The following is a 17,108-nucleotide window of genomic DNA, read 5'->3' on the forward strand; positions in this document are numbered from 1 at the left end:
TATCACAAACAACAGTGGTCCCAGCACGGATCCCTGTGGAACACCACTGGTCACACGTCTCCATTTTGAGAAACTCCCTTCCACTGCTACTCTCTGTCTCCTGTTGCCCAGCCAGTTCTTTATCCATCTAGCTAGTACACCCTGGACCCCATGCGACTTCACTTTCTCCATCAGCCTACCATGGGGAACCTTATCAAATGCCTTACTGAAGTCCATGTATATGACATCTACAGCCCTTCCCTCATCAATCAACTTTGTCACTTCCTCAAAGAATTCTATTAAGTTGGTAAGACATGACCTTCCCTGCACAAAACCATGTTGCCTATCACTGATAAGCCCATTTTCTTCCAAATGGGAATAGATCCTATCCCTCAGTATCTTCTCCAGCAGCTTCCCTACCACTGACGTCAGGCTCACCGGTCTATAATTACCTGGATTATCCCTGCTACCCTTCTTAAACAAGGGGACAACATTAGCAATTCTCCAGTCCTCCGGGACCTCACCCGTGTTAAAGGATGCTGCAAAGATATCTGTTAAGGCCCCAGCTATTTCCTCTCTCGCTTCCCTCAGAAACCTGGGACAGATCCCATCCGGACCTGGGGACTTGTCCACCTTAATGCCTTTTAGAATACCCAACACTTCCTCCCTCCTTATGCCGACTTGACCTAGAGTAATCAAACATCTGTCGCTAACCTCAACATCCGTCATGTCCCTCTCCTCGGTGAATACCGATGCAAAGTACTCGTTTAGAATCTCACCCATTTTCTCTGACTCCTCGCATAACTTTCCTCCTTTGTCCTTGAGTGGGCCAATCCTTTCTCTAGTTACCCTCTTGCTCCTTATATATGAATAAAAGGCTTTGGGATTTTCCTTAACCCTGTTTGCTAAAGATATTTCATGACCCCTTTTAGCCCTCTTAATTCCTCGTTTCAGATTGGTCCTACATTCCCAATATTCTTCCAAAGCTTCGTCTTTCTTCAGCCGCCTGGACCTTATGTCTGCTTCCTTTTTCCTCTTAGCTAGTCTCACAATTTCACCTGTCATCCATGGTTCCCTAATCTTGCCATTTCTATCCCTCATTTTCACAGGAACATGTCTCTCCTGCACGCTAATCAACCTCTCTTTAAAAGCCTCCCACATATCAAATGTGGATTTACCTTCAAACAGCTGCTCCCAATCTACATTCCCCAGCTCCTGCCGAATTTTGGTATAGTTGGCCTTCCCCCAATTTAGCACTCTTCCTTTAGGACCACTCTCGTCTTTGTCCATGAGTCTTCTAAAACTTACAGAATTGTGATCACTATTCCCAAAGTAGTCCCCTACTGAAACTTCAACCACCTGGCCGGGCTCATTCCCCAACACCAGGTCCAGTATGGCCCCTTCCCGAGTTGGACTATTTACATACTGCTCTAGAAAACCCTCCTGGATGCTCCTTACAAATTCTGCTCCATCTAGACCTCTAACACTCGAAGGCTCGAAGGGCTGAATGGCCTACTCCTGCTCCTATTTTCTATGTTTCTATGTTTTTATGACAATAAAATTGGCAGGAGTGGTCTGGAAGATGAGTTTGTAGAATTCTTCTGTGACAGCTTACTGGAACAACATGTTGTGGAACCGACTAAAGATAACGTTATCTTCAATCTAGTATTATGTAATGAAGCAGGGTTAATTAGTAATGTCAGAGTGAAAGATCCACTGGGAAATAGTGATCAGAATACCACTGAATTCTGAATTAAGTTTCAAAATGACATACTCCAATCACAAACAAGAACCTTAAACTGAAACAAAGCCAATGACGTAGGTATGAGGCAGGAACTGGCGAAGGTGAATTGGGTAAATAGACTGGAAGGCATGGCGGTAAATGAACAGTGGGAAACATTTAAATAAACAATTCAAAGGTTCAACAAAAATACATTCCATTGAAAAACAAATACTCAGCAAGATGAATCCATCAGTGGCTTACTAAGGAGGTTAAGGATAGCATTAGGTTAAAAGAGGCTTATAATGTCACAAAGAATAGTCTGAGGACTGGGAGTGTTTTAGAAACCAGAAAAGGGCCAACAGAAAGTTGATGAAAAGGGAAAAAATGGAATGAGAGTAAATCAGCCAGCAACATAAAAACAGATTGTCAGGGCTTTTATAGGTATATAAAAAGGAAGAGAGCAGCTAAAATAAACATTGGTCCCTTTGAAGCAGGAGAAATTATCATGGGGAATGAGGAAATGGCAGAGACATTGAACAACTATTTTGCTTCTGTCTTCACAGTAGAAGACACAAATTCCATACCAGAAATAGAGTGCAACCTAGGACCTAATAAGACTGAGATAATTAAGGTAGATTCTGGAACAATCCCAGCAGATTCGAAGTGAGTAAATGTAACACCGCTTTTCAAGAAAGGAGGGAGAGAGAAAACAGGGAAATACAGGACAGTTAGCCTAACATCAGTCATTGGCAAAATGCTGGAATCGATTATTAAGGAAGTCTCAACAATGCACTTAGAAAAGCACAGTATGATTAGGACAAGTCAACATGGTTTTACTAAAGGGAAATCCTGTTTGACAAATTTATTAGAGTTGTTTGAGGATATAACCAGTAGGGTAGTTGCAAGTTCCCCTCCAAGTCACACACCATCCTGACTTGGAACTATATCACCGTTCCTTCACTGTCGCTGGGTCAAAATCCTGGAACTCCCTTCCTAACAGCACTGTGGGTATACCTACCCCACATGGACTGCAGCGGTTCAAGAAGGCAGCTCACCACCACCTTCTCAAGGGCAATTAGGGATGGGCAATAAATGCTGGCATTGCCAGTGACGCCCACATAGAATCACAGAATAATACAGTGCAGAAGAGGCCCTTTGGCCCATCGAGTCTGCACCGATGCATTAAAACACCTGACCTGTCTACCTAATCCCATTTGCCAGCACTTGGCCCATAGCCTTGAATGTTATGACATGCCAAGTGCTCATCCAGGTACTTTTTAAAGGATGTGAGGCAACCTGCCTCGACCACCCTCCCAGGCAGGGCATTCCAGACCGTCACCACCCTCTGGGTAAAAAAGTTCTTCCTCAAATCCCCCTTAAACCTCCTGCCCCTCACCTTAAACATGTGACCCCTCGTAACTGACCCTTCAACTAAGGGGAACAGCTTCTCCCTATCCACCCTGTCCATGCCCCTCATAATCTTGTACACCTCGATCAGGTCACCCCTCAGTCTTCTCTGCTCCAGTGAAAACAACCCAAGCCTATCCAACCTCTCTTCACAGCTTAAATGTTCCATCCCAGGCAACATCCTGGTGAATCGCCTCTGCACCTCCTCCGATGCAATCACATCCTTCCTATAATGTGGCGACCAGAATTGCACACAGTACTCCAGCTGTGGCCTTACCAAAGTTCTATACAACTCCAACATGACCTCCCTGCTTTTGTAATCTCTGCCTCGATTGATAAAGGCAAGTGTCCCATATGCCTTTTTCACCACCCTGTTAACCTGCCCTTCTGCCTTCAGAGATCTATGGACAAACACGCCTAGGTCCCTTTGTTCTTCGGAACTTCCCAGTGTCAGGCCATTCATTGAATACTTCCGTGTCACATTACTCCTTCCAAAGTGTATCACCTCTCACTTTTCAGCGTTAAATTCCATCTGCCACTTTTCTGCCCATTTGACCATCCCGTCTATATCTTCCTGTAACCTAAGACACTCCACCTCACTGTTAACCACTCGGCCAATCTTTGTGTCATCTGCGAACTTACTGATCCTACCCCCCACATAGTCATCTATGTCGTTTATATAAATGACAAACAATAGGGGACCCAGCACAGATCCCTGTGGTACGCCACTGGACACTGGCTTCCAGTCACTAAAACAGCCGTCTGTCATCACTCTCTGTCTCCTACAGCTAAGCCAATTTTGAATCCACCTTATCAAGTTACGTTGTATCCCATGTGCATTTGCTTTCTTGATAAGTCTCCCATGTGGGACTTTGTCAAAGGCTTTGCTGAAATCCATGTAAACTACATCAACTGCACTACCTTCATCTACACACCTGGTCACATGCTCAAAAAATTCAATCAAATTTGTTAGGCATGATCTCCCTCTGACAAAGCCATGCTGACTATTCCTAATCAAATTTTGCCTCTCCAAGTGGAGATGGATTCTCTCCTTCAGAATTTTCTCCAATAGTTTCCCTACCACTGATGTGAGACTCACTGGTCTGTGGTTCCCTGGCTTATCTCTGCAACCTTTCTTAAATAGTGGGACCACATTAGTTGTTCTCCAGTCCTCTGGCACCTCCCCCGTGGCCAGAGAGGAATTAAAAATTAGGATCAGAGCCCCTGCAATCTCCACCCTCACCTCCCACAGCATCCTGGGACACAAATCGTCCAGACCTGGAGATTTGTCCACTTTTAAGCCTTCCAAAACCTCCAATACCGTGTCACTCCCGATGACAATTTGCTCAAGAACCTCACAGTCTCTCTCTCTAAGTTCCATATCTACTTCCTCATTCTCTTGGGTGAAGACAGATGTGAAGTATTCATTCTACACCCTACCAATGTCCTCTGGCTCCACCCACAAATTTCCCCCTTGGTCCCTAATGGGTCCTACTCTTTCCCTGGTTATCCTCTTCCCATTGATATACTTATAGAATATCTTGGGATTTTCCCTACTTTTACCAGCCAGAGCTTTCTCATATCCCCTCTTTGCTCTCCTAATTGCATTCTTAAGCTCCATCCTACACTTTCTGTGCTCCAAAGAACAAAGAACAAAGATAATTACAGCACAGGAACAGGCCCTTCGGCCCTCCAAGCCTGCGCCGATCCAGATCCTCTCTCTAAACATGTCGCCTATTTTCTAAGGTTCTGTATCTCTTTTCTTCCTGCCCATTCATGTATCTGTCTAGATACATCTTAAAAGACTCCATCGTGCCCGCATCTACCACCTCCGCTGGCAATGCGTTCCAGGTGCCCACCACCCTCTGCGTAAAGAACTTTCCACGCATATCCCCCCTAAACTTTTCCCCTTTCACTTTGAACTCGTGTCCTCTAGTAATTGAAACCCCCACTCTGGGAAAAAGCCTCTTGCTATCCACCCTGTCTATACCTCTCATGATTTTGTACACCTCAATCAGGTCCCCCCTCAACCTCCGTCTTTCTAATGAAAATAATCCTAATCTGCTCAACCTCTCTTCATAGCTAGCGCCCTCCATACCAGGCAACATCCTTGTGAACCTCCTCTGCACCCTCTCCAAAGCATCCACATCCTTTTGATAATGTGGCGACCAGAACTGTACGCAGTATTCCAAATGTGGCCGAACCAAAGTCCTATACAACTGTAACATGACCTGCCAACTCTTGTACTCAATGCCCCGTCCGATGAAGGAAAGCATGCCGTATGCCTTCTTGACCACTCTATTTACCTGCGTTGCCACCTTCAGGGAACAGTGGACCTGAACACCCAAATCTCTCTGGACATCAATTTTCCCCAGGACTTTTCCATTTACTGTATAGTTCACTCTTGAATTGGATCTTCCAAAATGCATCACCTCGCATTTACCCTGATTGAACTCCATCTGCCATTTCTCTGCCCAACTCTCCAATCTATCTATATTCTGCTGTATTCTCTGACAGTCCCCTTCACTATCTGCTACTCCACCAATCTTAGTGTCGTCTGCAAATTTGCTAATCAGTCCACCTATACTTTCCTCCAAATCATTTATGTATATCACAAACAACAGTGGTCCCAGCACGGATCCCTGTGGAACACCACTGGTCACACGTCTCCATTTTGAGAAACTCCCTTCTACTGCTACTCTCTGTCTCCTGTTGCCCAGCCAGTTCTTTATCCATCTAGCTAGTACACCTTGGACCCCAAGCGCCTTCACTTTCTCCATCAGCCTGCCATGGGGAACCTTATCAAACGCCTTACTGAAGTCCATGTATATGACATCGACAGCCCTTCCCTCATCAATCAACTTTGTCACCTCCTCAAAGAATTATATTAAGTTGGTAAGACATGACCTTCCCTGCACAAAACCATGTTGCCTATCACTGATGAGCCCATTTTCTTCCAAATGGGAATAGATCCTATCCCTCAGTATCTTCTCCAGCAGCTTCCCTACCACTGACGTCAGGCTCACCGGTCTATAATTACCTGGATTATCCCTGCTACCCTTCTTAAACAAGGGGACAACATTAGCAATTCTCCAGTCCTCCGGGACCTCACCCGTGTTTAAGGATGCTGCAAAGATATCTGTTAAGGCCCCAGCTATTTCCTCTCTCGCTTCCCTCAGTAACCTGGGATAGATCCCATCCGGACCTGGGGACTTGTCCACCTTAATGCCTTTTAGAATACCCAACACTTCCTCCCTCCTTATGCCGACTTGACCTAGAGTAATCAAACATCTGTTCCTAACCTCAACATCCGTCATGTCCCTCTCCTCGGTGAATACCGATGCAAAGTACTCGTTTAGAATCTCACCCATTTTCTCTGAGTCCAAGCATAACATTCCTCCTTTGTCCTTTAGTGGGCCAATCCTTTCTCTAGTTACCCTCTTGCTCCTTATATATGAATAAAAGGCTTTGGGATTTTCCTTAACCCTGTTTGCTAAAGATATTTCATGACCCCTTTTAGCCCTCTTAATTCCTCGTTTCAGATTGGTCCTACATTCCCGATATTCTTTCAAAGCTTCGTCTTTCATCAGCCGCCTAGACCTTATGTATGCTTCCTTTTTCCTCTTAGCTAGTCTCACAATTTCACCTGTCATCCATGGTTCCCTAATCTTGCCATTTCTATCCCTCATTTTCACAGGAACATGTCTCTCCTGCACGCTAATCAACCTCTCTTTAAAAGCCTCCCACATATCACATGTGGATTTACCTTCAAACAGCTGCTCCCAATCTACATTTCCCAGCTCCTGCCGAATTTTGGTGTAGTTGGCCTTCCCCCAATTTAGCACTCTCCCTTTTGGACCACTCTCGTCTTTGTCCATGAGTATTTTAAAGCTTACGGAATTGTGATCACTATTGCCAAAGTAGTCCCCTACTGAAACATCAACCACCTGGCCGGGCTCATTCCCCAACACCAGGTCCAGTATGGCCCCTTCCCGAGTTGGACTATTTACATACTGCTCTAGAAAACCCTCCTGGATGCTCCTTACAAATTCTGCTCCATCTGGACCTCTAACACTAAGCGAATCCCAGTCAATGTTGGGAAAATTAAAATCTCCTATCACCACCACCCTGTTGCTCCTACATCTTTCCATAATCTGTTTACATATTTGTACCTCTATCTCACGCTCGCTGTTGGGAGGCCTGTAGTACAGCCCCAACATTGTTACCGCACCCTTCCTATTTCTGAGTTCTGTCCATATTGCCTCACTGCTCGAGTCCTCCATAGTGCCCTCCTTCAGCACAGCTGTGATCTCCTCTTTGACGTAATGCAACTCCTCCACCCCTTTTACCTCCCTCTCTATCCCGCCTGAAGCATCGATATCCTGGGATATTTAGTTGCCAATCATGCCCTTTCCTCAACCAAGTCTCAGTAATAGCAATAACATCATACTCCCAGGTACTAATCCAAGCCCTAAGTTCATCTGCCTTACCTACTACACTTCTTGCATTAAAACAAATGCACCTCAGACCACCAGTCCCTTTATATTCATCATCTGCTCCTTGCCTGCTCTTCCCCTTAGTCACACTGACTTCATTATCTAGTTCCTTACAGGCTTTTGTTACTACCTCCTTACTGTCAACTGACCTCAATTGGTTCCCATCCCCCTGCCACATTAGTTTAAACCCTCCCCAACAGCGTTAGCAAAAGCACCTCCAAGGACATTGGTTCCAGTCCGGCCCAGGTGTAGACCGTCCAATTTGTAATAGTCCCACCTCCCCCAGAACCGGTCCCAATGTCCCAAAAATCTGAACCCCTCCTTCCTGCACCATCTCTCAAGCCACGCATTCATCCTGACTATTCTTTCATTTTTACTCTGACTATCACGTGGCACTGGTAGCAATCCTGAGATTACTACCTCTGAGGTCCTACTTTTTAACTTGGCTCCTAACTCCCTAAACTCTGCATGTAGGACCTCATCCCGTTTTTTACCTATATCATTAGTGCCTATGTGCACAATGACAACTGGCTGTTCACCCTCCCCCTTTAGAATGTTCTGCAGCCGATCTGAGACGTCCCTGACCCGTGCACCTGGGAGGCAACATACCATTCGGGAGCCTCGTTTTCGACCACAGAACCGCCTGTCTACTCCCCTTACAATCGAATCCCCTACGACTATAGCCCTTCCACTCTTTTTCCCGCCCTTCGGAACAGCAGAGCCAGCCACGGTGCCATGGACCTGGCTACTGCTGCCTTCCCCTGGTGAGCCATCTCCCTCAACAGTATCCAAAACGGTATACCTGTTTTGGAGGGAGATGACCGCAGGGGACTCCTGCGCTGCCTTCCTGCTCTTTCTCTGCCTTTTGGTCACCCATTCCCTTTCTCCCTCAGCAATCCTAATCTGCGGTGTGACCAATTCACTAAACGTGCTATCCACGACCTCCTCAGCATCGCGCATGCTCCAAAGTGAGTCCATCCGCAGCTCGAGAGCCGTCATGCGGTCGAACAAGAGCTGCAGCTGGACACACTTCCTGCACGTGAAGGAGTCAGGGACATCAGCCGTGTCCCTGAGCTCCCACATTGAGCAAGAGGAGCATGATACGGGTCTGAGATCTCCTGCCATTTTTAATCTTAAGCTTAAACTTAGTTAAATGAAAAAGGAACGAAAAGTTTTTACCAATCACAATAAAACCAGAGAAATCGAAAAAGCCTTACCTTATAAACACCCCACCGAGTCCTTTTTTTTGGTTAGAGGAGGAGGGCGGGTGGGAGACACTACAAGTGTGGTGTCTCGGGTTCAGAAACCGCCCAAATATATAGTGTTTTACTTACCCAGCAGCCCCCTGGCCTCCGCCGAAAAACAAAAGGAAATTAAATTTACTTTCAAACGGACTTTCCCAGCTGCTCACTCGCTCACACGCTGCTCCCGAAAAAGCTGCTGCACTGAAAGGAAAGTTATTTTAAACCGCCCAAATATATAGTGTTTTACTTACCCAGCAGCCCCCTGGCCTCCGCCGAAAAACAAAAGGAAATTAAATTTACTTTCAAACGGACTTTCCCAGCTGCTCACTCGCTCACACGCTGCTCCCGAAAAAGCTGCTTCGTTGATTTGCTCTCCTTGTATTTGCTAAAAGCCTCTCTTTTCCTTCTCATCTTACCCTGAATGTTTCTGGTCATCCATGGTTCTCTGGGCTTGTTGCTCCTACCTATTACCCTAGAGGGAACATGTTGGGCCTGTACCCTCCCCATTTCTTTTTTGAATGCCCCCCATTGCTCTTCTGTAGATTTCCCGACAAGTAACTCTTTCCAGTCTACCTTGGCCAGATCCTGCCTTATTTTACTAAAATACGCTCTCCCCCCAATCCAAAACCTTTTTTTGCAACTTGTCTATTTCTTTCTCCATAACAAGCTTAAATTGTACCATGTTGTGGTCGCTATCACCAAAATGCCCCCCCACCAACACATCAACCACCTGTCCGGCTTCATCCCCCAGAATTAGGTCCAGCACTGCACCCTCCCTTGTTGGATCCTCTGCATATTGAGCTAAAAAGTTCTCCTGTATATATTTTAAGAACTCCACTCCATCTAATCCCTTAACACGATGACTATCCCAATTAATGTTGGGAAAGTTGAAATCACCTAATATAATTACCCTATTATTTTTACACACCTCTGCAAATTGCTCACATATTTGCTCCTCAATTTCCCACTGTCTATCTGGGGGTCTATAATGAACACCTAGCAATGTGGCTGTCCCTTTTTTATTCCTAAACTCTGCCCATAAAGCTTCATCTGATGCCCTCTCCAAGATATCATCTCTCCTTACTGCAGTAACTGACTCCTTAACTAATATTGTAATGCCCCCTCCTCTGTCTCGCCTGAAGATTCTGTATCCCGGGATATTGAGCTGCCAATCCTACCCCTCCCTCAACCATGTCTCCGTGATGGCTACTATATCAAATTCCACGTGTTAATCCTTGCCCTTAACTCATCCGTTTTACCTGCAATACTCCTGGCATTAAAGTAGAGGCCTTCCATCCTGGTCTTACTCCCTTGAAACTTACTTCTGCTGTATTCCCTCTGACTTGTTTGCTTTCCTGTGTTTAGCTGTGTCCCTATTCTGCTAGGAGTCTGCATCCCCTCCCCCTGCCAAATTAGTTTAAACTCCTCCCAACAGCACTTGCAAACCCGCCAGCAAGGATCTTAGTCCCCCTCTGGTTCAGATGTAGACCGTCCCGCTTGTACAGGTCCCACTTCCCCAGAAACGGTCCCAGTGGTCCAGGAATCTAAAACCCTCCCTCCTGCACCAACTCTTAAGCCACACATTCATCTGTGCTATTCTCCTATTTCTATACTCGCTAGCACGTGGCACTGGGAGTAATCCAGAGATTACAACCCGAGAGGTCCTGCTTTTTAGTCTACTGCCTAGCTCCCTGAATTCTTGATGCAAGACCTCATCCCTCTTTCTACCTATGTCATTGGTACCAACATGTACCATGACCTCTGCCTTATCACCCTCCCCCTTCAGGATGCCCTGCAGCCGTTCAGTGACATCCCAGACCCTGGCACCAGGGAGGCAACACACCATCCTGGAGTCACGTTGATGGTCACAGTAGCACCTATCTGTTCCCCTGACTATAGAATCCCCTATTACTATTGCTCTTCCTCTCTTTCCCCCTTCCTGTACAGAGAGGCTGCTTGTGGTGCCAGAAGCTTGGGTCTGTCCGCACTCCCTGGAGGAACCAGCCTCATCAGCCTCCAAAATGGAATACCGATTTGCAAGCGGGACCCCAGGGGACTCCTGAACTACCTGCCTGATTCTCTTGGACTGCCTGATGGTCACCCATTCCCTTCCTTCCTCAAGTCCCTTCAGCTGCGGTGTGACCACCTCTCTATACGTGCTATCCACAATGCTCTCAGACTCACGGATGCTCCACAGTGTTTCCAGCCGCCGTTCCAACTCTGAAACTCGAGCTTCCAGGAGCTGCAGCTGGACACACTTCCTGCACACATGCTGGTCCTGGGGACTGGAAATGTTCCCGGATTCCCACATGCAGCAAGAGGAGCAAACCACGGCTTCAAGCTCTCCTGCCATGACTAAACCCTTTAAATTTAAAACTTTAGAAGATTATAATTTTAAAAAAAACAACTAAGTCTTGCTAAAACAATGACTTACAATTCAATCCACTTTGAAAAATACCCACCAGGACTTACTCACCAGTCAGCTGTGCTCTTTGGAGACTCTCAGCTACCCTCACGCTGAGGACAGGTAGGAAATGAAAGGAGCTCCTCGCTCCCTCCTCACTGAACTTCCTCAGTCACCAAACTTCCACTTTAACACGCTACTGCAACCCAAGTCAGCACTCCAGTGATCTCCAAGCACTCCAAGATCCCAGATGCTTTACTAACCACTCTCTCAATATGTTCTGTTACCTTCAAATTGATGCACATGCACCCCCAGGTCCCTCCACATCCCATAAATGAATAAAAAGGTATGGGGCGAGAGGCTGGCCGAGGGAAGGGAGGTAATAGAGAGTGGAACGGGTCATCTAGAAATTTCACTGTCCAGTTGATATGCCTTGATAAGCAGCTTTTTGAACTCGTCTCCAGCCACACTGCAAATCCAGCCTAGGTGGGTCAGTTCAAATCCAGCCTTGGTGGGTCAGTTCTTACCCGTCTCAGATCCTCATAGTTGTGGTGTTTGAAATCCAAGTCATCCAAACTCATCACTTCCTTCTTCCAGTAAAAGAAATTGTTGGGATCTGGAGAGAGTGTCAAAAAACAACCAGTGAGAGACAGAGAGAGACAGAGAAGCACAGAAGGAGGTCATTCGGCCCTTTGAGTCGATGCCAGCTCTCCATAGAGCTATGCTGTCAGTCCCACTTCTTGGCTCGATTCCCCTAGTCCTGCAAGTCTATTTCTCTCAGGTGGCCACCCAACCTCCTCTTGAAGTCATTGATAGTCTCTGTTTCCACCTGAGCAGCAAGTTCCAAGTCATCACCACCCGCTGTGTAAAAAAAGTGCTTCCTCATATTCCCCCCCTGTATCTCTTGTCCCAAAACCTTCAATCTGTGTCCCCTAGTCCTTGTGCCATTAGTTAATGGGAACAGTTTTTCCTTGTCTAACTTATCTTAGCCTGTCATAATCTTATACACTTCTATTAAACCTCTCCTCAATCTCCTTTGTTGGAAAATGAACAACCCCAGCTTTTCCAACCTAACCTTGTAACTAAAATCCTCCATCCCTGGAACCATTCTGGTAAATCTCCTCTGCTCCCTCTCAAGGACCCTCACATCCTTCCTGAAGTGTGGTGACCAGAACTGGACGCAATACTCGAGCTGGAGCCTAACCAGAGCTTTATAAAGGTTCAGCAGAACTTCCCTGCTTTTGTACTCAATACCTCTGTTTATGAAACCCAGGATCCCATATGCTTTACTAATCACCCTCTCAATATGTCATGTCACCTTCAAATTGATGCACATGCACCCCCACGTCCCTCTGTTCCTGCACACTTGATAGCACTGTGCTATTATATTAATGATTTCGATGAGGGAACTAAATGTAATATCTCCAAATTTGCAGATGATACAAAACTGGGTGGGAGGGGGAGTTGTGAGGAGGATGTAGAGAGGCTTCAGGGTGATTTGGACAAGTTGAGTGAGTGGGCTAATGCATGGCAGATGCAGTATATTGTGGATAAATGTGAGGTTATCTACTTTGGTAGCAAAAACAGGAAGGCAGATTATTATCTGAACGGCTATAAACTGAGAGAGGGGAATATGCAGCGAGACCTGGGTGTTCTCATACACCAGTCACTGAAGGTAAGCATGCAGGTGCAACAGGTGGTAAAAAAGGCAAATGGTATGTTGGCCTTCATAGCGAGAGGATTCGAGTACAGGAGCAGGGATGTCTTGCTGCAATTATACAGGGCCTTGGTGAGGCCACACCTGGAATATTGTGTGCAGTTTTGGTCTCCTTATCTGAGGAAGGATGTTCTTGCTACAGAGGGAGTGCTGCGAAGGTTTACCAGACTGATTCCTGGGATGGCGGGACTGACGTATGAGGAGACATTGAGTCGGTTGGGATTATTTTCACTGGAGTTCAGAAGATTGAGGGGGGAATCTCATAGAAACCTATAAAATTCTAACAGGACTTGACAGGGTAGATGCAGGAAGGATGTTCCTGATGGTGGGGGAGTCCAGAACCAGGGGTCATAGTCTAAGGATACGGGGTAAACCTTTCAGGACTGAGATGAGGAGAAATTCCGTCACCCAGAGAGTGGTGAGCCTGTGGAATTCGCTACCACAGAAAGCAGTTGAGACAAAACACTGTATATTTACAAGAAGGAATTAGATATAGCTCTTGGGGCGAAAGCGGGAACAGGTTACTGAGTTGGATGATCAGCCATGATCATAATGAATGGTGGAGCAGCCTTGAAGGGTCGAATGGCCTACTCCTGCTCCGATTTCCTATCTTTCTATGAAGTATATATTGCCTCTCCCTATTCCTTCTGCCAAAATGTATCACCTCACACTTCTCTGTATTAAATTCCATTGGCCACCTCTCTGCCTATTCTGCTAGCCTGTCTGTGCCCTGTTGCAGGCGGTTCATATCATCCTCACTGAGTACCTCCACGTTTGGTATCATTGGCAAATTTGGAGAATCTATTCTGCATTCCAAGATCCAAGACATTTATATATAGCAAAAAAAAAGCAGTGGTCCCAGCACTGACCCTTGGGGAACACCACTATCTACCATCCTCCAGTCTGAAAAACCATTTACCACAACTCGCTGTTTTCTGTCCTTAAGCCTATTTTTATCCAATTGGACACTGACCTCTTATTCCATGAGCCTCAGTTTTGTTAACCAGCCTTTTATGTGGTACCTTATCGAACATTTCCTTAAACTCCATATAAACAACATCCACCGCATTCCCTTCATCAACCTGGACTGCAGCAGTTCACGAAGGCAGCTCACCACCACCTTCTCAAGGGCAATTAGGGATGGGCAATAAATGCTGGCCTGGCCAGCGACGCCCACATACCATGAATGAATTAAAAAAAACCTTCTCTGTTACTTCATCAAAAAATTCAGTTGGATTAGACAAGCGTGATCTGCCTTTTACAAATCCGTGCTGACTCTCCTTAATTAACTCAAACTTGCCCAAGTGTCGGTTGATTTTTTTTCCCTGATTGCTGTTTCTAACACCTTACCCATCACTGATGTTAAACTAACTGGCCTGTCGTTGCTAACACTATTATACATACGAACATATGAATTAGGAGCAGGAGTAGGCCACTCGGCCCCTCGAGCCTGCTCCGCCATTCAATAAAGATTATGGCTGATCTGATTGTAACCTCAACTCCACATTCCCGTTGACCCCCAATAACCTTTCACCCCTTTGCTTATCAAGAATCTATCTACTTCTGCCTTAAAAATATTCAAAGACTCTGCTTCCACTGCCTTTTGAGGAAGAGAATTCCAAAGATTCACTACCCTCTGAGAGAAAAACTTTCTCCCCATCTCTGACTATCCTTACACCCTTTCTTCAATAAGGGTATCACATTTGCCACTCTCCAATCCTCTGGCACCTTCCCCATATCCAGGGAAGATCGGAACATTACGACAAGCCCTTCAGCTATCTCCATCCCCACTTCCTTTAACAACCTGGGATACAAGCCATCCGGACCTGGTGACTTATCTACCGTAAGTATAGCCAACCTTTTTAGTACCTCCCCCCTCTCAATATTTACCTATCTGTTGCTTCTACTCTCTCTGCTTCTACTGATATTTTATCAACCTCCATTTCCTTATTGAACACTGATTCAAAGTATTCATTAAGTACATCAGCCTTGCCCTGTGCCTCTAAGCATATATTACTCTCTTTCTCTCTAATAGGCCCCACTCCACCTCTTACTACCCACTTACTGTTTACATGCTGGTTGAAGATTTTTGGAATCCCTTTTATATTGACTGCCATTCTATTCTCATATTCTCTCTTTGCGAGTTGTCATGAAAACCCTATAGGCCAAAGGGGAAAGATTAATTTCATCAGTTGGAACCTTGCATTAGACTTTTAGTGGAAATTCTTACAAGTAACCTTTTAAAAAAGTAAACTGGCAGCCAAGATGGCCACTGCAATTTACATTTGAAACACCAAAAGATCAGACTGGAGATGACACGACTGACTCAACTCAGCCAGAACAATCGGGTGCTCTCTGATTAAATTACCTGGAATGGCCTCATCAGCACGGTCGTCAGGGGGCCATCTATACCCATTGACTACGAAAGAGCCAACCACCACCAACCATCCCCTCCCCCCACTGCCCCCCCAAGTGCAACTGGACAGATTGAGGTGTTGCGCCTTGAATCTCAGAGAAGATTCAGAAAAACCTAATTAAAAGAACAAAGGGGTTTGATGTCATGTGACTGCCTGTGCAGCTCCAGAGAGACTGTGAGCTTCATCACACAGAAAACAGATGGGAATTAACTGAAAAGCCATCAACAAAGCAGCTCTCTCTCTCTATCTCTCTCCCCAGTAAAGGTCAAGAGAAGACCTGGCTGCAACTGGAAACCTCTTCCCCTCAAGCCTACAGACCGCCACAGCCAGCAACCAGGGGACATGGATCAAACCCCTCTTTTGCCTTCAGGAGCCCTGAGCAAAGCAAGCCCACCATCATGCACGTGGCCAAGCGAGGCCTTCAGGAATACAACTTCAGCTGAGGACTTGAGATTTAAAACTGTATTCAAATTCCATTTATTCCAGACTCTACTCCAACCACCAAAGCTGTTTTCCCCCTGTAATCGATTTATATGTGTGTGACTCTCATGTGAATATGTGTGTGAATACGTAGCTTATTTTAGTAATTTTAGAGTGTTAAAAGTAATAAACTTACATCCTTTTTGCTTAAACACAAGAAAACCTGTCTGATTGGTTACATTAGAGAAACAGGAGCAAACACTCACTGAGGTGGTAAATTCATCCACTGAGTTAGAAAAGGATAAACCCTGTTGCGGTCAAACCAGAGAAGAGGTGAAAGGGGAGCCTGAGACCCCCTCCTCACCTGGCTGTAACACAGTTTTTGCCAAAGACATTAAAACAGAGACAGGCAGAAAGGAGGATGGCTGCACAGTGTTATGTACCTGGAAGGGGACAGCCCATAATTTCAACTCTGAGACAGATGCTTCCATTCTGATACCAGCTCTGCGGGTTGATGCGGATATATCGAGCGACAACAGGAACCAGCAAGAAGTTCCCAACTGGAGTTTCTGGATCTGCGTTTGCTTTGAAAATCTACCAAGAGGCAAAAATGTGTCAAGTTAATACATGCAGGTGTTTTTTGCTAGTTTACATTCATACTCTCTTCTCCCTTTCTTTATTAGTTTCTTGCTCTTCCTTTACTGGATTCTAAAATCCTCCTAATCCTCAGGTTTACTACTATTTCTGGTAACTTTAAAGGCATTTTCTTTTAATCTTATACAATGATTAACTTCCTTGGTTATCCACAACTGACTGCCTTTACTTTTGGGGTTTTTGTGCCTTGAAGGAATGTATAGTTGCTGTAAACTATGTTATAATTCTTTAAAGACTATCCATTGCCTATGTACTGTCATACCTTTTAATGTATTTTCCCAATCCACCTCAGCCAATTTGCCCCTCATACCTTCATAATTTCCATTGTTCAAATTTAACACCCTGGCTTCAGATTGAACTACCTCACTTTCAAACATAATGTAAAATTCTATCAGATTATGGTCACTCATCCCTAAAGGTTCTTTTACAACAAGATTATGAATGAGTTCTTTCTCATTCTAACGATTCACAAGCCTCTGACTAAAGAAATTTCTCCTCATCTTGGTCCTAAGTGTGTCTGGGGTACATGTGTGTGTACGTGCAGGGTGAATGTGGGATTCGAACCCATGTTCCCAGAGCATTAGCCTGGGCTCAGGACTACTAGTCCAGTGACAATATCAATACACCACCGCCTCCCCCACAGTGAG

At 45.5% G+C, this 17,108-nt stretch overlaps 1 protein-coding gene across 2 annotated transcripts in view; it reads right to left on the reverse strand.

Moving 5' to 3' along the window:
• LOC137365626 (probable carboxypeptidase X1) overlaps nucleotides 1–16,371 on the reverse strand; it is a 135,976-nt gene extending 119,605 nt beyond the window's left edge. The window contains exons 1-2 of one of the 2 annotated variants that reach the window (XM_068028004.1): nucleotides 16,251–16,371; nucleotides 11,781–11,869 (exon numbers count right to left, since the gene is read on the reverse strand). In XM_068028004.1, the coding sequence (XP_067884105.1) occupies nucleotides 11,781–11,869; nucleotides 16,251–16,269 (108 nt within the window). In that variant the 5' untranslated portion in view covers nucleotides 16,270–16,371. Of the gene's footprint in view, nucleotides 1–11,780; nucleotides 11,870–15,035; nucleotides 15,115–16,250 lie in introns of those variants that run through there. The other variant, XM_068028003.1, reaches the window with a different exon arrangement.
• Between the last annotated feature and the right edge of the window lie 737 nt (nucleotides 16,372–17,108).

Source organism: Heterodontus francisci, unplaced genomic scaffold (genome assembly GCF_036365525.1).
Source record: "Heterodontus francisci isolate sHetFra1 unplaced genomic scaffold, sHetFra1.hap1 HAP1_SCAFFOLD_756, whole genome shotgun sequence".
Lineage (NCBI taxonomy): Eukaryota > Metazoa > Chordata > Chondrichthyes > Heterodontiformes > Heterodontidae > Heterodontus > Heterodontus francisci.